The sequence below is a fragment of the Puma concolor genome, chromosome D3 (assembly GCF_028749965.1).
Source record: "Puma concolor isolate L17-30 chromosome D3, mPumCon1.1.hap2, whole genome shotgun sequence".
In the NCBI taxonomy this organism is placed as follows: Eukaryota; Metazoa; Chordata; class Mammalia; order Carnivora; family Felidae; genus Puma; species Puma concolor.
In genome coordinates this window covers 5,354,536-5,379,495 of record NC_141678.1, presented here as the reverse complement: position 1 = coordinate 5,379,495, position 24,960 = coordinate 5,354,536, and the positions used below count along the sequence as shown (strand labels likewise).

At 51.0% G+C, this 24,960-nt stretch overlaps 2 protein-coding genes, 3 long non-coding RNA genes and 3 other non-coding genes across 9 annotated transcripts in view; 3 read left to right on the top strand and 5 right to left on the bottom strand.

The window, feature by feature from the left end:
• Positions 1-6,868: 6,868 nt before the first annotated feature.
• Positions 6,869-10,138, bottom strand: UBC (ubiquitin C). The gene is made up of 2 exons (XM_086681449.1): positions 9,991-10,138; positions 6,869-8,996 (listed from the first exon to the last, which is right to left on the bottom strand). The coding sequence occupies exon 2, from the start codon at positions 8,991-8,993 to the stop codon at positions 6,936-6,938; it is 2,058 nt and encodes a 685-aa protein (XP_086537575.1). The 5' UTR covers positions 8,994-8,996; positions 9,991-10,138; the 3' UTR covers positions 6,869-6,935.
• A 1,515-nt stretch (positions 10,139-11,653) lies between these two features.
• Positions 11,654-14,294, top strand: LOC147575254 (uncharacterized). The gene is made up of 2 exons (XR_015242177.1): positions 11,654-12,588; positions 12,894-14,294. It is a non-coding gene; the product is annotated as an uncharacterized LOC147575254 (long non-coding RNA).
• A 168-nt stretch (positions 14,295-14,462) lies between these two features.
• LOC147575253 (uncharacterized) lies at positions 14,463-17,882 on the bottom strand. The gene is made up of 2 exons (XR_015242178.1): positions 16,919-17,882; positions 14,463-16,066 (listed from the first exon to the last, which is right to left on the bottom strand). It is a non-coding gene; the product is annotated as an uncharacterized LOC147575253 (long non-coding RNA).
• On the bottom strand, positions 16,150-16,221 carry TRNAA-UGC (transfer RNA alanine (anticodon UGC)). Its single transcript has one exon. It is a non-coding gene; the product is annotated as a tRNA-Ala (tRNA).
• A 1,308-nt stretch (positions 17,883-19,190) lies between the features above and the next one.
• Positions 19,191-20,416, top strand: LOC147575251 (uncharacterized). The gene is made up of 2 exons (XR_015242174.1): positions 19,191-19,494; positions 19,729-20,416. It is a non-coding gene; the product is annotated as an uncharacterized LOC147575251 (long non-coding RNA).
• TRNAF-GAA (transfer RNA phenylalanine (anticodon GAA)) lies at positions 19,198-19,270 on the bottom strand. The gene has a single exon. It is a non-coding gene; the product is annotated as a tRNA-Phe (tRNA).
• Positions 20,417-21,396: 980 nt separating the features above from the next.
• Positions 21,397-21,468, top strand: TRNAA-UGC (transfer RNA alanine (anticodon UGC)). Its single transcript has one exon. It is a non-coding gene; the product is annotated as a tRNA-Ala (tRNA).
• A 1,237-nt stretch (positions 21,469-22,705) lies between these two features.
• Positions 22,706-24,960, bottom strand: part of DHX37 (DEAH-box helicase 37) — a 28,966-nt gene continuing 26,711 nt past the window's right edge. For both annotated transcript variants that reach the window (XM_086681447.1, XM_086681448.1), the window contains exons 24-27: positions 24,816-24,910; positions 24,653-24,726; positions 23,327-23,424; positions 22,706-23,170 (exon numbers count right to left, since the gene is read on the bottom strand). In XM_086681447.1, the coding sequence (XP_086537573.1) occupies positions 23,085-23,170; positions 23,327-23,424; positions 24,653-24,726; positions 24,816-24,910 (353 nt within the window). In that variant the 3' untranslated portion in view covers positions 22,706-23,084. The remainder of the gene's footprint in view (positions 23,171-23,326; positions 23,425-24,652; positions 24,727-24,815; positions 24,911-24,960) is intronic.

The window sequence follows — 24,960 nt, the reverse complement described above, 5'->3', positions numbered from 1 at the left end:
ACCCTGGAAAGAAAGAAAAATGAATTCTGATGACGTCCTACGTGAAATACATAACGTAAAAATCATTAGGTATCAAACCAGGTTTTCTTTAAACAGAAGCAATGATCGTTGGGAATTTGTAACATCTCTTTGAAAGAAAATACTGAAGACCAAGGTAATATGAAATTGATTTCATTGATTTTGAACAAGGCCAGATAATAATCGATCAGGGGCTCAATACGGGGATGACGTCTACCTCCGAGATGATTCCAGTGGCCCCCACCTCCTGGTATTTATACCCTGTGCTGTCCCCTTCCACAGTGGGCAGGGCTGACCTTTGTGACCAATAGGATATTGTAGAAATGTAGGTGTGTGACTTCCAAAGCTAGATCATAAAAGACAGCGCCTCCTCCACTATTTGCTTGAATGACTCACTCTGGGGGAGGCCAGCAGCCATGTTGGCTTACCAAGCCTTCATGTAAGACCTGCAACATCATCAGAGACCCAAACCAGATCCACTGGTCTGACTCTCGAATTCGGCTCAGGTCATGATCTCACGGTTCGTGGGATCACGTCCCGAGTCGGGTTCCATGCTGGCAGTGCAGAGCCTGCTTGGAATTCCCTCTCTCCCTCTCTCTCTCCTCTCCCCCACTCATGGCTTTCTCTAAACAAACAAACAAACAAACAAACAAACATTTTTTTAAAAAGCAACTTAGGAAGGTCTTCCTCAAGGCAGTCATACACAATGCAGCACAGACTATTGTCATATGGGCTTAAAGGAAATACTGACCCTTCTACATTGGTTCACCCAGACTCTGGGGTCCACCTCCCTGCTCCCTCCTGCCTACATCTGAATTGGCCACTCCCCTGCCATAGTCCCTCTTGATAGGTTCCACTCTTCATTCCATAGAGCTCGGGTTTTCAACACATTTTAAGATTCATTTGATGGTTTGTAAATATGTCCTGTTTATTTTTTTAAAGATTTTAATTTTTTTAATGTTTATTTATTTGGGGGAGGGTGGAGAGAATGAGCAGGAGAGGGGCAGAGAGAGAGGGAGAGAGAGAATCCCAAGCAGGCTTCACATCGTCAGCGTGGAGTCCCACACGGGACTCGATCTCACAAATAGTGAGATCATCACCTGAGCCAAAATCAAGAGTCAGACGCTGAAACAACTAAGCCACCCAAGCACCCCAAGATTTTATTTTCAAAGTAATCTCTACACCCAACATGGGGCTCGAACTTCCAACCCTGAGATCAAGAGTATCACGCTCCACCAACTGAGCCAGCCAGGTGCCCCAATATGTCCTGTTTACTATAACCATCTCTGAGAGATAAATGTGTCCTAATCATTGTTTATATTCCAACCACAAGAAGAAGAAACACAATAAGAACAACTAAAAATCTTAAAAATAGATTCTACAGTTTCAACAACAATAAAATGAATGAACAGATAGTCCTATTCTGGGCAATGAAGGCACGTCTGCCACGGGGACATCCAGGAAAGATTTTTTTTTGTTTTGTTTTGTTTTGTTTCTAATAAGAGTCACAGGAACGAGATGTGTCACTTTTTCTTCCTGTGGACATTGTCTGATCTGTATGTGATGTCCGGAACCGCTCAGCCATCTCGCTGACGACCCGAGAAAAAAAGGCAACACAGAGGAGGCCAGAGTCCTGGCTCTGAGTGTCTTGTTATAAAGATAATGTATTTCCCTAAGGTTTAGACCAGCTGGTTGAGTTTTCTATTATAGGAAACATTCTGATACAGTAGGGGCTCAATAAAGTTTTAATTGAGTAGATACCAACAGTTGCTAAAAATAGGATTCCCAATAGTAACTGGTAGAGGGGGAACCTTGAGTGGCTCAGTGGGTTGAGCCATCCAACTCTTGGTTTTGGACCAGGTCATGATCTCAGGGTTCATGGGTTCAAGCCCCACATCGGACTCTGTGCCGACAGCTCAGAGCCTGCAGCCTGCTTCAGATTCTGTGTCTCCCTCTCTTTCTCTGCCCCTCTCCCGCTTGCACTCTGTCTCTCTCTCAAAAATAAATAAACCTTAAAAAACTTTTTTTCATAAAATAATTTAAAAAATGTTTTAAATACATTTGAACTTCCTTAATACAATTCTTTGGTACCAGTTTGATTAAAAGGTATTCCACCGATTAAATGACAGCAACCGTTTACAACAGTGGTTCCCAACCCTGGCTTCACTTTTAGATCCACTAGGAGAGGGTTTTTTTGTTTTGTTTTGTTTTGTTTTTTGTTTTTTTAAAGCTGATGCCTGGGCCCCCTTCCAGACCAAGCATTTAGTGTATCTGTTGAAAGCCCTCCGGCCCCATCTCTCCACTCGCTTATTGCATTCCAGCCATGCTGGTCTCTCTGTTCCTCAGATATGCCAAACCCTGCCAATACCGGGGCTCCTGAACTATCTTGTGCTGCCCCGCCTTCTGCAAAGCTGCCTCCACTCATCTTTCAGGTCTCACTTAAGGGGTCTCCTCCCGGAAAGCCTCTCCTAACCATCAGATCATAAGTAGGATCCCAAACTTCTCCCATTCAATCCGATCATCTCTGCTGCTGTGTGTAATTATTTATTCTCAAATAAAGCAACAATTTATCTTATTTAAATTTAAATTTATCTTATTTAAAGGTAAAGAAAGTGCTTTATCTCGTTTGAATAAAGAACTTCAATACAAAACTAGAAAGAGCTAGATTTCAGGGACTTCAGATGATGTCCAGTCAGGACAGTCAGGGAAGCCTTTGTGCAACCAACCTTTGAAGCAGGCCTGGACGGATACGATTTGATTTGTTGAGGTCGGGGTTGGTGGTATTTTAGAAACAAGGAGCAGCTGGAGTGGAGAAAGGCGGAAAATGACAGGAAGCATATGGAGAAAAGAAAGTGGCCAGCAGATAAGGGAAGCAGGGAAGAGAGCATTTTGAGGGATTATATCTGATGAGATAGAGTCAGAAATAGAGGGCCTACATTGCATAATGGCTACATCAGATGTTGCGGGTAATTCCAACTGGGGTGGAAAAGGAAGTGGCTGTAGGACTGGAAGAAAAAGGAGAACGTACAAGGCATTGGGGCGGGGGTGGGTGGGTGAAGGGGGTGGGGGGACGGAAAGGGTGAGACAGTTAAAAGCCTCACCAGGGAGAAAGGCAAAAACATAAATTGCTTGGTCAACCACAACCGCTTGGAGGCGCTGCGGGCCTCACGACTAAACCGAAGCCTGTCCTAGGGTTCCCTCTTCCGGCAGAAATAAGCACTGCACACTGAGATGGGGATCATTGAAAGGCACTTGCCAGTCTCTAAACAGCATACCTCTGCGAGGGTCATATTTATAACTTGGCGAGGATTTTGTTGTGCTTTCAGACAAAACATGAAAAGGAACACTGCTTTAAAATAAATGGGAGCCAGGGCGCCTGGGTGGCTCAGTCGGTGGAGCGTCCGACTTCAGCTCAGGTCACGATCTCACAGTCTGAGTTGGAGCCCCGCCTCCGCCTCTGTGCTGACAGCTTGGAGCCTGGGGCCTGCCTCGGATTCCGTGTCTCCCTCTCTCTCTGCCCGTCCCCCGCTCATGCTCTGTCTCTGTCTCAAAAATCAAAACATTAAAAAAAAAAAAAAATGAGATCCATGTGCTTTTCTTCTAGTTTATTCTAGACTTGCAACTGTATCTATGTAGGTGAATCCTTCCATAGCATTAATTCATGTGTGAAAGCAAAATTCGGGGTGCTTTGACCTATTACATCACTCGGTGAAACTGAACAAGTCTATTATCTCTGTTCTTTAACTCGACTCAGGACGCCTAAATGGCAGAAACACATCTTATTCATCACTGTGTCACTACAGTTCTGGATTTGTTGGCGGGGCCTGTAAATGTTCCACTAGGGATTGTGCTGGCTAGGTGGTTTTATTCCTGAGAAAATGAAGTAAAAGGCATTTTTCCTTCATACAAAATGAAAAGATATTAGAACTCTGTCAAAACTATAAAAGATGTAAAGTGTGAACGCAAGGTGCAGGAGACTGCAAACCAGTACGCTATTCTTTGTGGCAGGGGATATTAAAAATTAGCGGTTGCCTGTATGTGTATAGAGAAACTCTGAAAGTTCGTGGGGGGCGGGGGAAGATGGGGGGTGGAGAACTGGGTGGAGACTTGTTATACACAGTTTTAAACTTTTTGTGTATCTGGAACACATGAAAGGTATTACCTACTCAAAAAATTAAAATAGAAAAGTATCATGGGACAACAAATAGTTATAAAAGTTAAGCTCTAAGGCCAATTTTTAATTACCCTGGAGAAACTTATTACGTAGAAATCTCATTATTTATGCTATACTTTCAAAATATTAGTATAAAAGAGAGATGTGTTTAAGATGACTTTGCTACAGCACTGTAACAGCAAAAACTGGAAACAAATGTTGGTGGAAAGGTTAAAGAAATTATAGGGCATCCATATAAGTGGAATAGCAAGAGTGTTAAAAAGAACAACGCAGGTCTAGATACGGTGGCATGAAAAAATGTCCGTAACTACACAACTTTAAAAAAAGCTGAGAAACCCTGCATTGCAAATGGTCCTATTTGTATGTGTACATACATGTGTATACATATGTAAGTATATAAGTAACTATGGTGTATTTATTTTACAGTCCCCAAAAAGGACCAAACCTTAGAAGTAGCTATCACCGGGAAATAATCAGGAACTCAGGTGGACTATCTTGGACTTTATGATACACACAATGTATGTATACCTTGTAATTAAAATAAGCAGCAAACCTATTCTAAACCCCTTTCTAAGAGTAGGCTTATATGGAACTCTCACTTTACACATCATTGATTTTAATGTGCTTCAACTTTAAAAAAAAATTTTTTTTAATGTTTATTTTGAGAGAGAGGGAGAGAGCACGAGTGGGGAGGGACAGAGAAAAAGGGAGACAATTCTAAGCAGAGCCTGACTTGGGGCTCAAACCACAAACCGTAAGATCATGATCTGAGTGGAAATCAAGAGCCACCTAGGCACCCCTGTGCTTGTAATTGTTTTTCAAAACTTTTCTAGTACTTACTCTTGTTAATTAGCAATTCCTTTCATTAAACTTGGCAGGCAGCACTTTAGTTCGAGGAACCAAGTGTTACTGAGCCTCCCCACCAGGGGTTAGTTTTATTAGGTTGGTGCTCTGATGCTCTTACGCTCCAATGCCAAGACCCCTCTAGCTCTGCACAAGGCACTAAGGGTCTCTGTCTTAAGGGACATTGGGCTGTAACAATATGATCCAGCCCCATGTTCTCAAGAACTATTGTTAGCCCCTGAACCTCTTAGTTACAAGACCTTAAATATTTAAGTAATCCCTACACAATTTGGAAGCTCAAACTCACGACCCTGAGATCAAGAGTTGCACATTCCAATGAGCCATACAGATGCCCCTGGAAAATTTTTAAAAGCCACTCATGGGGTGCCTAGGCAGCTCAGCCCATTAAGCGTCCAAGTTCAGCTCAGGTCCCCATCTCATGGTGAGTGGAGTGCTGCATCGGCTATACGTCAGCGCAGGGCCCGTTTCAGATCCTCTGCCCTCTTATTCTCTACCCCTCCCCACCCCCCCACCATTTGGGTGCTCTCAAAAATATTTAAAAAAAAAAAAAAAAAACTCATCAGGGGTGCTTGAGTGGCTGCCAGGTAAGCACCTCTTGATCTCAGTTCAGGTCTCAATATCAGGATCTTGAGTTCAAGCCCTGCACTAGGCCAAGAGCCTACTTCAAAATTAACTCTCACGGTTATTTATGAACCATGTGCTGCCTGTCCTGCAGACTGGTGATTTTCAAGATGCTTTTGGGGTTTTCCTATACTATAACGTTTGGAATGAGCACCTAATTTACACCACAGTGGTGCTAGTGGAGTTCCTGGGTCTTTCTTGTTTCTTGATATATGTCAACTTATATGAATGAGTCATGGGACACTTAACTACATTTTGTGCACTTGTATCAACAAAGTGAAAAACTGCAACTAATGTAATTACCTAAGACTTAATAGGTTTCTCAAAAGGCATTTTCTAGTGCCTAAAGCGAAGACTGGTGACTTTTGGTAGACAACACAAAAATCTCCTGTACACCCAAGATTATATATAGATACCCTAAAACACCAGGGAAGTGGAAGGCAGTAGTGTTTTGGAGAATAGTCCCTTCTTTAAAGTTCTAATAGTTCTGATTTCTGGGGCACCTACCACCCGATGTCAATTCCCTACATTAAACAAGTTTCCCTGGACTTCCACCTTTGTTTGCGGTTGACACAAGGATCTGATTGGGTAAAAACTGCTATAAACTTTCCTAAGTGAAGACCAAGAGAATGTGGCCTCTCCTAACACTCTTCTATAAAAGCTTCATCTAGTCACATGAATTTGAGGATCACTTTGACAACTTACCTCAGCAACTGCTAACATTTCAATAATTTTCATGATCTAAATAACCACGCATTCCTCAACTTTTGAGCATGATGCCATACTTTTTATTACACATTACTTGCCATATTTAAAAACATCTAGTCAAACGACTTTCTGTGTAACTCCATGTGAAACAGAGCTGTGTATTAAAGCTGGCTCTTCTATAGATTCCACCTACAGGCTCTGCCATGACCACCTTCTTTTTAAGATCACCTGATTGCTGGTAGCCCAGAACTTTCCCATTCTCAGATATCTCACAAACCAAGCCCCAATTCTGTATTTTTAAAACAAGTAGTTTATAAATATAGCTATAGACGTTCCATGTGGAGAATTCTAACTGCAACCTTCCATTTTTACTGACCTTTCTTACCTCCTGGTTACTAGAATCATTTGATAGATTAAATTTCTTGATCCCTCAAACCCCATCCAAAATAAAAAGAACCCCTCACTGGCCAAAAACTCACACCATTTGGGAATGCAACAACTTTATTGAAAGAAAAGTGCAATGCATTTTGTCAAAGCTTACAGCGGGAACTTAGACACCTCCCCTCAAGCGCAGGACCAGGTGGAGAGTGGACTCCTTCTGGATGTTGTAGTCAGACAGAGTGCGCCCATCTTCCAGCTGTTTCCCGGCAAAGATCAACCTCTGCTGGTCAGGGGGGATGCCCTCTTTGTCCTGGATCTTCGCCTTGACATTCTCGATGGTGTCACTGGGCTCCACCTCCAGGGTGATGGTCTTGCCTGTCAAGGTCTTCACGAAGATCTGCATGCCCCCCCTGAGGCGGAGGACCAGGTGCAGCGTGGACTCCTTCTGGATGTTGTAGTCAGACAGGGTGCGCCCATCTTCCAGCTGTTTCCCGGCAAAGATCAACCTCTGCTGGTCAGGGGGGATGCCCTCTTTGTCCTGGATCTTCGCCTTGACATTCTCGATGGTGTCACTGGGCTCCACCTCCAGGGTGATGGTCTTGCCTGTCAAGGTCTTCACGAAGATCTGCATGCCCCCCCTGAGGCGGAGGACCAGGTGCAGCGTGGACTCCTTCTGGATGTTGTAGTCAGACAGGGTGCGCCCATCTTCCAGCTGTTTCCCAGCAAAGATCAACCTCTGCTGGTCAGGGGGGATGCCCTCTTTGTCCTGGATCTTCGCCTTGACATTCTCGATGGTGTCACTGGGCTCCACCTCCAGGGTGATGGTCTTGCCCGTCAAGGTCTTCACGAAGATCTGCATGCCCCCCCTGAGGCGGAGAACCAGGTGCAGAGTGGACTCCTTCTGGATGTTGTAGTCAGACAGGGTGCGACCATCTTCCAGCTGTTTCCCGGCAAAGATCAACCTCTGCTGGTCAGGGGGGATGCCCTCTTTGTCCTGGATCTTCGCCTTGACATTCTCGATGGTGTCACTGGGCTCCACCTCCAGGGTGATGGTCTTGCCCGTCAAGGTCTTCACGAAGATCTGCATGCCCCCCCTGAGGCGGAGGACCAGGTGCAGCGTGGACTCCTTCTGGATGTTGTAGTCAGACAGGGTGCGACCATCTTCCAGCTGTTTCCCGGCAAAGATCAACCTCTGCTGGTCAGGGGGGATGCCCTCTTTGTCCTGGATCTTCGCCTTGACATTCTCGATGGTGTCACTGGGCTCCACCTCCAGGGTGATGGTCTTGCCCGTCAAGGTCTTCACGAAGATCTGCATGCCCCCCCTGAGGCGGAGGACCAGGTGCAGCGTGGACTCCTTCTGGATGTTGTAGTCAGACAGGGTGCGCCCATCTTCCAGCTGTTTCCCGGCAAAGATCAACCTCTGCTGGTCAGGGGGGATGCCCTCTTTGTCCTGGATCTTCGCCTTGACATTCTCGATGGTGTCACTGGGCTCCACCTCCAGGGTGATGGTCTTGCCCGTCAAGGTCTTCACGAAGATCTGCATGCCCCCCCTGAGGCGGAGGACCAGGTGCAGAGTGGACTCCTTCTGGATGTTGTAGTCAGACAGGGTGCGCCCATCTTCCAGCTGTTTCCCGGCAAAGATCAACCTCTGCTGGTCAGGGGGGATGCCCTCTTTGTCCTGGATCTTCGCCTTGACATTCTCGATGGTGTCACTGGGCTCCACCTCCAGGGTGATGGTCTTGCCCGTCAAGGTCTTCACGAAGATCTGCATGCCCCCCCTGAGGCGGAGGACCAGGTGCAGCGTGGACTCCTTCTGGATGTTGTAGTCAGACAGGGTGCGCCCATCTTCCAGCTGTTTCCCGGCAAAGATCAACCTCTGCTGGTCAGGGGGGATGCCCTCTTTGTCCTGGATCTTCGCCTTGACATTCTCGATGGTGTCACTGGGCTCCACCTCCAGGGTGATGGTCTTGCCCGTCAAGGTCTTCACGAAGATCTGCATGCCCCCTCTGAGGCGGAGGACCAGGTGCAGCGTGGACTCCTTCTGGATGTTGTAGTCAGACAGGGTGCGCCCATCTTCCAGCTGTTTCCCGGCAAAGATCAACCTCTGCTGGTCAGGGGGGATGCCCTCTTTCTCCTGGATCTTCCCTTTGACATTCTCGATGGTGTCACTGGGCTCCACCTCCAGGGTGATGGTCTTGCCCGTCAAGGTCTTCACAAAGATCTGCATGGTCTGTCACCAAAGAAAAAAACAAAACAAAACGAATACAAAAAACCCAAGATTGTAATAAACAACTCACATGTGAACACATCTCTAGCGTTAAAAGTTATAAGTCATCTTATAAGGGCCCAGTGACTAAAATAAACCTTGCCTGAGAAAAGAAACCCAACCAGGGGGATGCCGGTGACTCAAACCGTTAAGCACCGCCTCTTGGTTTCAGCTCAAGTCATGAACTAAGTGTTTCATGAGATTGAGCCCCAGCACTGAGCCAGCTTGGGATGCTCTCGCTCTCCCTCTCTCGGTCCCTCCCCACATGCTCTGGCTCCAGATAAATAACCATAAAAACAAACAAAACAGAACAAAAAAAGCTCAACAGCCCCGTTTCAGGCCCTGAGAGAGAGGATCCCAGCCAAATGAAGGTGCTGTCTCACCTCTCTTCCACTTCCCCTTCCCCCCCACCACTGTCTGTCCCCTGACGATTCTGCAGGGTCTCCCCCAGGCCCAAACCTTGTGTCCCGTGAGTGACAAAAGCGAGCTACACAAACGGCAGTGGGCGGCCCCACCCTGGATTGTGAGCCCACGCGGGGGTGACATCACGTGACCGACGGAGCGGGCGCGGGGCCGCGCAGGGTGGCACCGTCCCCGTAGCTTCCCCTCACTGCGACCAGAAACCCAGTCTCGTGCCAGCGCGGCCACCAGACATTAGACGCCCCCCCCCCCCAACCGGCCCCGCCGCGCACGGAGCCACAGCAAAGAGCCGTTAAAGCCTCACGGGCCCGTCGCGCTCTCTTCCGCTCCCAACCCCCTCCCCGCGTCTTCTCCCTCCAACCTCACTGCCCCGCTTATCCCACCCAGGCAGCAGGCACGGCCGCCATTTTGCTTCGTCCCTGCCCCTCAGAACCGCCCTGCTCGCCGGCCGCGTCGACTGAGACTCGGCTGCCGCTCCGCCGCCGGCGCGCCGCACGACCACAAGACCCCCGGGCCGGGGTAGCGGCCCGCTCCTCACCAAGCGACTGTGGCGGCGACTCACACCGAAGAGCAGCAACGGAACTCCCGGCCTCCACGGAACTGCCTACGCCACACCCGACACCTCCTTATATAGCACTCGGTGGGACTGCTCCGCTGGATCCCTCCGCAGAAACGCCGAGAACGGACTACTTTTCTCCGCTCTTCCTACCCCGCCCCGGACAGAAAAGGCAGTACCCCAGATCATCGAAGGGCCGCCCCCCGTAGTGATTTCCCGTGGAGACCGGGCGGCAGGGGAGAATCTGAGGAGGAGGGGACCGCTGTGCTCGGCGCCCTCGCGGAGGGATCAGCGCGACTGTTGAGTGCGGCGTCCGCGGACGTGGCCGGCGCTCGACCTACGGGGCGGGGCGGGGCGGGGCGGGGCCGCGGGAGGTGCGAAAACCCGGCGTGGATTCTCCCGGGCGCCCGGAGCGGGCTCGGCCCCGACGCCCCCGTCCCCGTCCCCTCAGCCCTAACGGTCCCCGCCGCTGCCGAGACCCGCCCCTGACGCAGGGGGCTCAGGCCTCACGCGCCCCTCCCCCTCCGCGGACAGAGGGGTTTTCGTGAGGGGCCACGTTGAGGATCGCGGCGTGTTCGCGTGTCACCAGAACCCCCGTGCCCCTCCCCCACCCACCCCTCCCCCGCCGGGGCAGCTGCCCATCCCCCGCGCGGGCGCCTTGACAGGACGGATGACTCGACAGAACGGGCGCGGGGGGCACCTACGCGGGCGGAGGCAGGGCCGCCCTAGCCCCCCCCCCCCCCCCCCCCCCGCCTGGGGTCGTCGGGGAAGCGCCGCTGGCCCCTCACGCTTCGTGAACCTGCGTGAGGTGCCTCCGGACACCGAAAGAACTTTCTAGATTGTTCTTGAGCCGTCCTGTTGCATGGACACGGCCTTGGGTTTGAAAAGATTGTACTTAGATACCGACAGGAAGGCCTCAGGTTTCCATTCTTGTTGATGATACTCAGTGGAGCAGGAAGTGGAACCTACTGAAGCCTGAAGTTTCAAAAACACCGACCGAGTTCCTGTATATTGGGGGGGGGGGGGCAATTTGATATCCCAAACATTAAATTTCATTGTATGCTAAATTCCATTTGGATAAAAGAGAACAAGATTACCAGCCAGATATTTTTATTTTTACTATCCTCCATTTTGTGATCTCTGTGAGTCCTTTCTTAGCATATATATTTTTATTTTATTTTATTTTATTTTATTTTATTTTATTTTATTTTATTTTATTTTGAGAGTGCTCGCTCACTTGAGGGGGAGAAGGGCAGAGAGAATCCCCAGCAGGCTGCCGGCTCAGCACAGAGCCAGACACGGGGCTCAATCCCAGGACTCTGGGACCATGACCTGCACCAAAGTCAAGAGTCCTCAACGCTTAACAGACTGAGCCCACCCAGGTGCCCCCAACATATTTTTTAAAGCGTTTGTAAAATGCACAAACATGTTGAAAAAAGAGGTTTTCAGAAGTTTACAGTGAAACGTCTCCCTCAGAAACACTCAGTTCCCCAGTCACTGTCCCTTCTGGACTCTTCCAGAAGTATTTCCACCATGTGGAGGGGGAGAGGGTGTTTTAATTTCTATCCTCAAAGCCTTAAAAAACAAAAACAAAAAAACAAAAAAACGGGAAAAGATTCCTAAAAAACGTTCTGCCATTAAGAAAAGACTCACTCTTGTTTTAAATTATGATCATTGTGTTGTTTTAAGCCACTTAGAATGAGAAAACGAAACTGTTCTGTATTTTCTTTGATAACCCGTGTAGGTAGGTGTTTATGAAAAAGATCTGATGAGAGTTCAGAATTGACTTTGTAATTTTTAACATTTTTCAGAGAGAATGAATTTATGCCTGGGGACTTAAAATGAGTATTAAGAGCAAAATGTCATGTCTCCGGTTAGGAGACGCCAGTAACTTCCTAATCCAGATGTTTCTGAAGGTTATTCGTGCAAAGAGGTTTCACAGGAACAAAACACGGAGGCCCTTTGTAGGGTTGTTTCTCCCCAGTTTTCGGGGAACCAAAAAGCTGAGGTTCTTTTCTGAGGGGATCAGGCTTAGCTTCAAACCACACCCTGTTCACTGTTGGCCGTGGCTTTTGCTGGAAGCCTCGTGATTCGTGTTGTTTAACGGCTGAGTCACGAGCTTTGTGACATAGTTTTTTCCAGAGTCCAAAAGGTACAGAGAAAAACAGGCCTGGTTGCAGGGGCAGGGAAGGGAGAGGAGGACGAAGAGGAGGACAGGAGGAAGAAGAGAGGCTCGGAGGGTGGGAATGGGGTCCAGGGTTATCTCCAAAGAGAAAACATTCTTGGGAGCTGACAACACTGATGTCTCGAGCAGAAAAACAATTCTCTGCAACACTCCTGCTGCATTCCTTCAGTCCAGCAGAGGGTATAGAAGTAAACGTCCAAGGGCACGGGGGTGACAGGGAGAGGGAGAGAAAAGGAGAGGGGATGGTTGGTGTTTCCCCAGAGCCGGGATTCTCAAGCACCAATGATCTGACCCCTCCGAGGACACGTGGCAACGTCCGGAGGCAATTTTTGGCTGTCACAACTGTGGTGTGAGCGGGGAGGAAGAGTTCCTGCTACTGGCGTGTGGTCACCGAGGTCGGGGACGCTGCGGCACATTCCCCCCCCCCCCCCCCCACCACGCGTTACCCAGCCCCGAAGGTCAGCGACACCAAGGAGGTTGAGAAACCCTGCCCTACGGAGGACTATTGTCCTCTTTACAACTGGCTGTTCTATTTGCTGAGACAGCCTTCCCAAACCTAAATGTCCCACTTGGACTCAGGCTTCGGGTACCAAGTCACGTTCCTGAAACCCCAAATCCCCTGACCTAGAATGTAATGTGCTGGAAGGTGCGAGATGCAGGGTGAGTCACAGGATCCATTTTCAGTTCCTTCCGCCCACAGATCCGTCCTTTGCAAACGCCCCAGAAGAGCTCGCTTCGGAGGTGGAACCAATGGAAGAGTGACAGAGGCCCAGCAACACGGCGGGATTGGCGCGCGGACGCGAGCACGTGACGGGCTGAGCTCACAAAGGGCCTGGGGTGTTGGGCTGCTGGGGGCGGGGTGGGCGGTGCTGGTGGGACTGGTGCCCGTCTGTCTGCCTGCCTTTCCTCCTTCCCCAAAGGATTTGGTTCCCCTGAAGGTCATAACCATGTTTGGGACTTAACTCAGCATCATGAGAAAATCCAAGAGCACAGCGATCAGCAAACATTTCCCCCAAGAGAGAGGATGAGATCAAGGGCTGGCTGGGAACCGTTTGCCTTGCTTTGTCATTGTCATGTCATAGGTAACCATAAAAGGTAATAATCAAAGGCGTCTGCAGTTTGGGGGGGGGGGGGGGGGAGAAGCCCAAGGGACTCTTCATTTTCCTGTTTACTTGCGTGTGGCCTCGTGTGGCCGAACTCAGACCGCCCCGGTTTAAAAATAACCAGTTCCATGCCCTACCTCTGGGACAATCAGACTTTAAAAAGTTCCAGTCCTCAAATATGCCTGCTTTAGGAAGGTTAAGAAGTTAGTTAGCCTGTTGGAGATTTGGTTTGTTTTTAATTCGTTGCAGTTGTGGCGACATACACACGTAACGAAATGTACCATCTTAACCATTTTAAGGATGCGGGAAACAAAGGCAAAGGACAAAATGAAATTTCCTGACAACTTACCAGCCTATTGAAAAGCCCTTGAAACAGAGGGACCTTCCTCAAGGAGCTCAGCTCCCTTCTTTGCTAAGGGCAAAAGGCAATCTTAATCCTGTAAATCTAGTTTAACATATAAAAATGCCTTTGGGGGCGCCTGGGTGGCTCCGTGGGTTAAGTGTCTGACTCTCGGTTGTGGCTCAGGTCATGATCTCACCGTTCCAGGAGTTTCGAGCCCTGCGTTGGGCTCTTCACTGGCAGCACAGAGCTTGCTTGGGATTCTCTCTCTCTCCTTCTCTCTCTGCCCCTCCTTTACTCACACTGTCTCTTTCTCTCATGAATAAATTTTAAAACTTAATAACATAAAACTGTTTACAAATTCCTTTGGAAACTTCCTTTGTCTCTATCCCACCCCCAAAGATCTATGTTAGCAATGACTCCAAACTCACAGCCCACAGATATACATCGGAAGGGGCTCATGACTGAGGTTTTACTAGACGGTAGTAAGGTAGTAAATGACCTTTTCCTAACCGTGGGAAATCTTGTTTCCAAAATACCTTGGAGGCTTGTGCTGTCCCTAACCCCCTCCCGATTTGAAAGTATATCATCGGCCCCCCTTTAAGACCCTAACACGTCCTGTCCCTGCGCTTTAATAAAACCACCTTTTTGCACCAAAGACGTCTCAAGAATTCTTTCTTGGCCGTTGGCTCCAAAGGCCAACATTTTCTACATCGTGAGGTACACGGGGCGGGGGGGCGGAGGGAGGAGGAGGAAAAATAATTTTCCCTTTACCCTCCTGAGGTCTTAGCTGAGACCTCTGTGATGAAAGACATTAACCAGAGAGAAAAATCCCCAGCAGTTTATTAACATGTAGGTCACACATATACACGGGAGATCCCCAGGACAACATGAATAACGAAGTCAGAGGTGGTTTTAGAATTTAGGCCTAAACACCATCTGAAGAGGGAAAGAGGAGGGGGGTATAGGCCCCTCGGGGGGCCATTAAGTGGTTTTTAGGAAAGACCATAGAGTAGATGGGAGGTAGGACAGTGTGTGACCATGTGCCAGTCTGCCCCAGTTGGTGAACCTCCGGAGGGGGGATCTTGGACCAGTGGGCCCCTTGGCAAGGTCTGTATTTAGGCACATAAGGGGGGTTCAGAGACAGCCTCTCCCGGCATATGCTGGTCTTCAAGTGCCTTCAGCTGAAAATAATCTCAGATGGCATGTTCTGGTGCTCGTCAGCATTCACACTGCCATGCAGCCGTCCCCACCAGAATTCTTCCATCTCGCAAAACGGGTCCTCTGCCCCCATTTACAGAACTCCCATATCCGCCTTCCGCCGGCGCCTGGTACCCACCATTCCGCTTTCTGCCTCTCTGAACTTGACTGCTCCAGCCATGTCCTACGATGGGCTTTGTCGTTTTAAGTGCACAGTAAAATGCAAGAAGCGTTGACAAAGGCAGAGTTTTCAAAGACTCACAACCGCTTTTCTAGGAAGCTACATTCCCCAGCAAGCCTGATGGTATGTTTCGCCTGCTCAGTGTGCTATCAGAAGTAGTTAATGATAAGACAGAAAGTACACCAGAAGCATATAATTAGCTTCGTGTTAGGCCTGATGCCTTTAGAAATCACCTCGACATTCTGTTCCGTTAACACCCGGTTGACATTTGAGGAGAAATCACCTTCACAGCAGCTCATTTAGACACAGGAGCTGTCACCAAAACTCCACCGCCCAACTGGTGAGTCACTTCACAGATTTCAATGTCATCTCAGAAGTGAAGGCTTTGCAAAGAGTCACGTCCCTCCAGATCTGAGATGAGATGCTTTTATGATTTCATAGATGAGGTCAAGTCACGCGAGAGACAGGATTTGCCGGGTGAGGAATTCATTATTACCGCAGAGAAAGAATTGAACCCACAGAAGGCAATAAATAGAATCCCTTCTTTCTATAAAATGCATCTTTGATCTTTAATGATAAAATACAGATCGTGTATAAATATAAACATGAACCGTATGTGCATCAGTGTCATTCATTCGTTCGTTCGTTCGTTCGTTCATTCGTGACCTGTTGCTGATGAAGCGGGAGGCAAAATCCTGCCTGCCAGGGATGCTGGTTTCCCTTCGGGTCACTCCCAAACTGGTTGGTTACTGACAGCACAAATAAAGGGCAAGGGCCAGCAGTCAGACCTTTGAGTGGCTTCCACACTTGCCCTCTGATGGCGGGGCATCAGTCGCCAGTCCTTGGGGACTTCTACTGCAGTCACGGTGCCACAAAAAGGACCGTGGCCTCCCCCGTTGCTCCTTCTCGGGCTGTTTCAGTCATCAGGTGATGTTTTTGCCTTTACGTTTCGCTGCCAGCAGCTGCCCTCAGCCTCTTGCAACAAAAGCGCATCGGGAGTGTTACAGGTTTCAGAGAGGGGGGGATCCTGCCTCTTGTGAAAATCCCACCTGCAAGTAGGGACCAGAGGAGTCGTAATCACACACACGGCACTTTAATGATGAAGAAGGGGGAGAAAGGGAAGAAAAAACAGTGGAGATGCCGGGGATCGAACCCGGGGCCTCATGCATGCAAAGCATGCGCTCTACCGCTGAGCTACATCCCCCTCCCTCTTCCCCAGGCTTCCTGAAATTCCCTGCTGTATGCTATTCTTGAGGTTGCTATTTTTCTAATTTAAAGTTTTGTCTAATTAAATGTGTGTTGGGGGTTGGCATAAACAAACCAAAAATAAATCTCCCCAAACAGGCCCGTTCTACGTAGCCTTGCAATGGAAGTGCTCGCTGATATCGGAACCCAGGAACAAAGGGAAAGAGATCTAGTTTTGAATGGTGCTCATCACAGGGGGAAAAAAAAAAAAAAAAAAAGAAGGAAAATGCGTTTATTTCCAATAAATAAGGGCATTGCCTTGACTGAACCTCTACCCAGCAATGTCTGCTTCTCTGTCCTTTAAAACCATTCCAGGGTAAAACAGGCGACGGGAATTAAGAGTACACTTATCATCACGAGCACTGAGTAACGCATAGACTTGTTGAATCACTATATTGTACACCTGAAACTAAGATAACACTGTATGTTAGCTCTACTGGCATTAAAATTAAAGACATAATACAAAAACATTCCAACCTTCAGTAACTTCTGAGGTTTGCAGAGCTTCCCCGCCCCCCCCCACACCCCCACATTCCCAGAGCACTCTTCTGAATATAAAAAGAAGCAAATTAAAAAGAAATAGGTCCAGCTCCAGAATCAGGGCTCTGAGGGAGGAATCACTTTGCAATAGCCCACCGAAAAGAACCATTTCTCACCGTCGGCACCCGTCTCTTCCAGAGTGCAGAGTGCTTGCTTATGAAGCTGCCCTAGGGAGGCAATATGAGGTGTCTTCCAGTCATCAAGGGGTCGCTCAGTGGTGGAGGAATGGTTGAGGGCAGGGAGAGGGCAGAAAGTTGAGTCTCTGCCTCTTTCCACCAGCGCTTGAGATTTCCTGGCAGGAAACAGTCACTCACTCACTCTGATGGGGAGAACACACCCCCAGTTGTCCTGCCTTGTCCGCTTCGTCCCCAGTCAGCTCCCTTCCAACCCGCCTGAAACCTTCACAGGTAAAGGGCTACCTGAGCTGGTGCCCAGGACACCTGCCGGGCAGTTGTGATTCATATCCCCACCTGTCTGGAGCTCATTCATAAAATGGAGATCTGAGTACTACCTCCTCCCCAGGGCGGGTGTGGCCATTGAGCGATTAGAACAGCGCCTGGTACGAGGGCCGGCCGAGCCTGGGTTCTCAGGATGGCAAATGCACTTGTTATTATGTGAGCTCTGGCGAAGACAGACAGACCTTGGCCCAGCATGGACGGATGGCACTGTTCGCGGCGTTATTTTGCACGAAGTTTGGGAACGAGCTGGGTTTTTAGCAGGTGCCCCTGCTTGCTCTCTTGCCAGACTGCTCTGCTCCAAACAAGCCCGATTATGTTGCCTCTCTGCACAAAACCCTAGAATGGAATCCAACCTCCTTAGGTTCGCCTGTGACCTTATCCCTTCCTCCTCTCCCCCTCCTGCATGCACACTTGCCTCCTTGCTGTTCTGCAGGCATGCTGCCCTCCTTTGCACCTCAGGGCCTTTGCACCTGCCCTTCCCTCTGCCTGCAAGCGTGCTCCCCAGATCTTCTGGTGAGTGGCTCCTTCTCCTTGTCCAGGTCCTGGGAGGGGCCCTCCTGGCTGCCTCACTATTGGGGCCTGCAAATCCCACACACTCCCTGGCATGCCCTCCCCCCCCCCCTTTTTTTTCTCTTCTGGGAGACTTTTTTTTTTTTTTTTTTTTTTACTCTCTGGGAGACTTTTTTTTTTTTAAATACTATTTGTTTATCACCGGTGTCATAAGCTCAGTAGGGCAGGGGCCAGGGCCTCGTGGTTCCTGCTATAGCCCCAGTGCCTAGAACAGTGCCTGGCCCCTAATAACTACTCAGTGTATATTTGCAGAATGAATGTGACAAAAAAACGAATGGAAGAAGAGAAGCCTGGGAAGGCTGATAGCCACCTGGGAAGAAGTCTGCAACCAAGTTAAGACAAGAAAGTGTTTCACGGTAGCGTCCCCACACTTCCTGTCTTAAATCCATGAACATTTTCCGAGGGCCAGTCTGGTCCGGAGCAAGCCACAGAGATTGGAATATTTGCAGCAGAAGGAGCATTTCCTGGCCTTGGAGGTTGACCCTCTCGTCCCCGGACAGCATGGCGCAAACTCAGCACTTTTGTGCAGCGCTGGGAGCAGGAGCGGGGAAATGAAGCCGGGGTGGGAGACCTTGGGCTCTTTCTTTCGTGTAACTGTGGGACACTGGGGAACCGGGGCGTGATTTTGGCCAGGCAGTCGACAGAATCTACAATGAATCTCGCACGCCGGTCAGGTTTAGTCGTTCGTAGAAAAGAGTTTCCGTGAAAGTGGGAGAATCTGATTTGTTTGGAGGATAAATGAAAACAGTAACAGAGGATGTACGCAAAAACCTGCATGCCTCCCCGTCGGGGAATCGAACCCCGGTCTCCCGCGTGACAGGCGGGGATACTCACCACTATACTAACGAGGACCGGCTCTGATCGGCGCTCTCAGGTACGCCTTTTAAGCATTTTCAAGTTCCCCTGTGTATCAGTATATATCAAAGGGTTCAATATTTTCTTTTATTCTTTCCGTTCAAAACCGAGGAACAAAAGTCCTACTTGACTTAACTCCATCTTAGGGAAGCTGTCCCCTGCTCGGTCCTTGATTTAGTTGCGCGGGTTTCGGGGAACAGAAACTCATACACAGAAAGCCCAAATTAACGAGCAGACATCAACAAACACGTGACAGACATTAATAAACGTTTCCGAGAGGCGAGAAATGGAGGCAGGGGAAACACAGCCGCGTTAGAATTCTCCACATTGCGCGGAAGTTTCCCTCCGCTCCCATTTCCCGTGGATACCGCTCGGAGCCGGGTTGAAGAAAGCGAAACTGTTTATTAATCGCGGAGAATTAGCCTCCCTGTTCTGGTTTTTTCCAACCGCCTTTCGCGGCGGGGGGGGGGGGGGGGGGGGGGGGAAGAAAAAAAAAAAAAAAGCAAGGCAACTGCCGAAACCCGGGATCGAACCAGGGACCTTTAGATCTTCAGTCTAACGCTCTCCCAACTGAGCTATTTCGGCTGCTGGTAAGGCGCCGCTTCGCTCAGATCCTCCTGGTCGTGGTGCCGGCCCTGGGTCCTCCGCCCTGGACATCCAATGCGGAAAGTCCAGAACCAGCTGGAACCCACGTCGACCAGGCTCGCCGGCATTTACTCCTTCTTGTCCTTCAAGGTCACCGCCTCCGAGAAGCCCTCCCGGATCACGCCTCCCAACCTGACCCCAGCCCCTTACCGTTTACTGTTAGGGTAGGTATTGTTTTTCCTTGTCCATTCTCTGTCTCCCCAGCGCTAATGACAGACCCCTGAGGGCAGGGAAGTCACGTGCCTTGGTCACCTCCGTATCCTTCAAGGTCTAGAACAGTGCCTGGCACCTAATAGGTGCTTGATAAATATCTGTTGAATTAATGAACCAGTGAATGGATGAATGAATCGTACCTGGCTCAGAACTCCACTTTCTCAAGCCCCCTTCTTTGTACATAGGAACAAAGTCATGTCTCGGGTGCAACTCCCCAAGCAGCCTAAGGTGTGGCAGAGATGCTGACCACGTCAAGGCGTGTGGAGGATGCAACAGCCAGATTGTGACTTTCCTTGGGGCAGTGAGTGACTCAGATCCGGCCTCCACGCGTGGCCACCATTCCTGTGGCACCTGCTCAGCTTCAAGGCGTGCAGAGGTCAACAGGTTGGCGTCCAAGTTCGGCTCTACTTCCCCTCCTTTTGGGAAATGGAAGAGGAGTGTCGTCTGGGAGGGGGGTGGGAGTGGGGAGGTCCTTCATGACGTGAGGTCATCTCACAAGTGTTTGCTAAGCACCTACTGACCGTCTGGTCCAATCACAAATGCACTAACCAGATATTCAGCATAATAGCAATGCTCATAAGCAAAAAAGACCAAAGTTATTTGTAGGTAGGCTTTTCCTTTTGCATTTAAAGTTTGTCTCCCTAATGGCAAAATTCCATGCATGGGATTATCAAGTTAGATGGTGGAATACACGGGTTTCCAGGCGCTTTCTGAATAGGCTGAAGCCATTTACACTCCCATCCGCCCATCCCATTCCTTCCTTCCCCAAACAAGTCTTGATCTGTTGTTACAATTAATTTTTTTTGTTAAAATCAATTTTTTAAAAATTCAGGTGAGATTCGCGTCACATAAAAGTAACCATTTCAAAGCGAACAGTTTAGTGGTATTCAGTATATTCGCAAGATGGCGCAACAATCACCCATAGTCCTTTAAACACCATTCTTTGGAAATCATTGAAGTGTATCATTTTGATAAAAATTGAATAAGGAAGGAAAGAAGGGAAGAAAGGAAGGGAGGGAGGGAGGGAGGGAGAAAAATAAAATTCAAACGGTGCAGACGGGTACAGAATGGAAGGTGAGAGTCATTCCCACCCTACTGCAGTCCTTCCCCCCAGAGGTAACCGGTGTCTCCAGCAGACTGTGATTGACGCCACCTTGGGCAGGTTACAGAGCTGCTTCCCCACCCGCCTGGGTGACCAGATAGCCCCAGCCAGCCTCGGAAGGAGCGCACACCCATAAATATTGCCCCCGGGCGTGGTGAGAGCTATAAAATCATTGGCTCTTGTTACTGTGATGCCCATGAGAAGTAGAAATAATAACACACTGACAAGTCTGTGTACATTTCATATACGTAACAGGACACACATGGGGTAGAGCGTGCTTCTCCGGCGCAGTTGACTCCAAGGACTTGGCTCATCTTTGCGAGGGCCCTAAGGGGCGCGTTACTAGGCCCAGCCTCATCTTTGAGAGGGCCCTAAGGGGCGCGTTACTAGGCCCAGCCTCTTCTGCTTTTAAAACGGTTTGCCAGCCTCCCCGTCGGGGAATCGAACCCCGGTCTCCCGCGTGACAGGCGGGGATACTCACCACTATACTAACGAGGACACGCCATAGCAGGCATTTTCTGGGTCGGTCCATATAGATATAGCGCCGACCTGCTACCGCGCGCATCCATCTCCAGCCGGGATTGTCACAGACGCAGCGCCGGGCGCGCCTGGCCAGTGGGCCTCCCGAGGCGCGGAGTGACCTCTCGGAAACGATGGGATACTAAGCATCCGGGAAGGAGAAAAACGTGGGCACGAGACGAAGATGTGGCTTCCGATATCCCTATTCCCCGAAAAAAAAAGCTCACGGGTAGGGGATGTAGCTCAGTGGTAGAGCGCATGCTTTGCATGTATGAGGCCCCGGGTTCAATCCCCGGCATCTCCACTTTTCCCTTTTTTTTTTTTTTTTTTTTTTTTTTTTGTCCGAAAGCCGTCGCACCACCAGAAAGCAAAGCAGGGAAGGTGACCCAGATGCCCCGCATTAGTGGGTCTGGGAAACAAGCCCCCATGGACACGGCAGCGCTAGGAAACGTCCCTGGCCTGGTCCCAAACACGGTTACCCAGGGAACCCCCCTCCCCCGCGGAGATTCAGATTGAATAGGTGGGCGGTGGACCCAGGAATCTGCGTTTCTACACTCCTATTCTAGTCATCGGCTTGTGATTTCTAAGGAGGGTTTCGCAAGTGGCCGTTTAGTCAGTGGCTCCTGAGCGCCTAATGCCGGTGATGCGCATGCATGGAGCTCCTACTGTGTGCCCAGGTACAGTGTTAGTTGAGTATTCCGTGGAGAAGACAAGCAAGGTTTGAGTTCTAGAGACTAGCATTCATCCGGTAGCGGGTAAGTTTTAGGAAGACAGTAATACTGATAAGATGGAGACTGGAGGGGGAGGGTGTGGAAGCTGCTATGCAAGAGCCTCAGGAGGCCTGGCTGAGCAGGGGAATGACAGGTGCTAAGTAAGGCTCCAGGTTGGGAGGGGGAGGAGAGCCCTGTCTGAAGACACTGAAAGCAAGCCCTGTGCATGGAGTTTGGTGAATGAGGGTTATACAAGGGGCTTGAATTTTATCATCGAAGATTCTAGAAGGCCTGGTGTGGCATGGCATGTTCAGATTTAGGTGTAAAAAGGCTCCCTCTGGCTGCCACGTGGAGAATACGCCCTGAGCCAGCAGGTGGACGCTGGGAGAGCAGGCAGGAGCTGGTGGGGGCTTGTTAGGGATTCAGGGACTGGGGGGCGTGTATGTGGGCGTGCAGGAGTGGAGCTGGGGAGCATGAGGGGGCTCTGGACAAACTCTGGGGGTAGAGCCCACCCAACTTGCAGCTGGCTGGAATGTGGGGAGAGTTGGGGGGGGACCTCCTGGTTTGGGGGTACACTGGGATTAGTGGCCAAGCTATGGAGAGAGTAATTCTGGAATATTAAACGTGTATCTCTGTTATTTTAGTTACATATCTACGTTTTAGAATTTATGCATTTGTACTACAGCATTAGCACAAACTGGTTTAGGACGAATATTCGGCTGAAGGAAGGAATCAACACCCCCTACAGGCATCGTGAACACCTGGGTGAGCCCCCACCCAGACTAGTTTCCGACCACCCTCGCATTCAGAGACTCACTCGACTCGCTCGCAGTTGTTCTCACGGGTGAGATTTATTACAGCACCAAACCCGGCAAGGGAGCGCCCAGCCCGCTGGGAAGGGCCCGCGCGCACCCTCCCTCTCCCCGCCGCTCCGCCCTCCAGGCTGCCGCCCCACAAGGGACGAATGTAGTCCACAGAGCAGCGTGTGAGAAGACACCATTACCCCCTACGGAATAAATAGTTCTAAGAAGCCGCCCACGTCAGACTGCCCAGGACAGCAGCGAGCTGTGTCCAGACATCCCGTGTCCGAGAGGAGAGAGGGTTCCTGGGGGCTCGGCCCGCCTCCTGGGAGCAGCCCGCCTATCAGGGTGGCCACTGCCAGCCTCCTGGGTCTCCAGACAAGTGCTTGGCCTTGCAGCCAGGCCTCAGGTCAGTGGTCGCAGGCAGGGGGCCAGGCCTTCTCGACGTCGGCGTGCATGGCCTGCGGGAGCCACTGGCAGTATTCGGTCAGCAGGTCTGCGGGAAGCAGGAGGGAGGTCGGCGTCAGGGTGTCTCTGGACCCGGCTGCCTGCTGGGGCAGATCCGCCCACCGACCCCGGCTTGCCTCGGTGGGTCCCCTCCTGTCCGCTCCCAACCCCCTGGCCACGGGTCACTCGCCCCGGGGGAACTCACATTTGGGGTTTTTCTTCCAAGCGGCGAGCAAGGCGTCTCGGCAGCTGGCGCGCTCGGCAGCGAGGGCTCTCAGGAGGCTCTCTGTCCTGGGCTGCAGCCTGCAGGTGGGGGACGCACGCTGTGGCATCACTCCGCCCAGAAGCTGTGCGAAGGGGCAGGCGCTCCCGCCAGGCCAGCCTGACCGAGGCCGGTGAAGGGTCTCCCTCTGTGGTGCTGGCGGTGTTGGCCGGAGAGGAGGGTCTAGACCCTGGCGCCCCACCGACCGCCTCTCCTCTCACACCCTCATCCAGTAGCCTGGCTCTCCTCACTCCCACGCGGGCTGTTCCTCCCGCCTGGAACCTTCCTCCGCATCCCTGCTCCCAGCATCACCTCATCTCCATCTGCTCAGTCAGGCTCCCCCGACCAACCCCAGCCCCGCAGACGCTCATCCCCAACGTGCTGCTCTGTCCCTCTGTCGCCCGGTCCCCACACGCCATCTGCACTAGTCACGTTGGGTCTCAGTGTTGGCCTCCCCGCACTGCGACATCCCCACAGGGGGCGGGGTTGTGCCCGTGCCCCAGCACGCGAACGTGCCTGGCACACAGCTGGTGCTCACAACTGTCTGCCGAGTGAATGACTTGGCTGGCAGAGGGGTAGGGGGCACCCGGCCCCCCGCCCCTACCCAGAGTCCCCGGGAATGCCGGGGCGTGGGCAGGCCTGTCTGCTTCGTACGTGTTTGGCCCCCTGCGCCGTCTGGGACGCCAGTCTTAGGAAGGCAGTGGGGGCCACGAGCAGGAAGAGAGCAGAAGGGAGGAGCAGGCTGATGGGAGGGAGGCGGGTCTGTGCTCAGCGGGCAGGCAGCCCCCAGGATGCTCCCTGCTGACACCTGGAGCCTCACGATGGGCGGACCAGGGTCTCCCCCCAAACCGCAGACCGTGACCTTATTTGAAGAGAATCTTTGCGGGTACGATTACTTAAGGGGAGGTCGTACTGATTGGGGGCGGGCCCTAGATCCGACGACTGGTGTCCTTATGAGAAGAGAGGCCACGGAGGCCGAGAGGGCCAGCCACGTGAAAACAGAGGCAGACACGGGGGCGATGTGGTCACAGGCCAAGGGACGCCTGGACGCACCAGGAGCTGGAAGAGACAGGAAGGACCCCACCAGGGCCTTCAAAGGGAGCACAGCCCTGCGGACGCCTTGACTTCCAACCTCTGGCCTCCACGGCCACGAGAAACACATTTCCGTCGTTTTAAGCCTCTCGGCTGGTGGGCGGTGACCTGTCCCGGCCGTCCCAGGGTGCCAGTCCCACTCCCCTTGCCACCCGACGCTCCCGGGCAAGCCCGTACCTGGCCCACGTCTTTAGCATCGTGCCAGGACTGGACAGCAAACAGCCCCGGTGTGAGGCCAGCTGAGGGAAGACCTGAGGAGACAGCACAGGACAGGGTGAGGGGTCCGGCTCCCCTTCTGCCCACGACACCAGGGGCCGGGGGGAGCCGCCGGGCCGCCTACCTGCCCTTCCAGCAGAAACCGGGCGAAGTGCTTGTAGCAGTCAATGCCCTCCGGAAAATCCACCTGGACCGCGGGGAGCGGCCAGCCGACACGGTCTGGAGGGCAGGGGCCCGTGAGCGAGAGATTGGGATGGGTTCCCACAGGC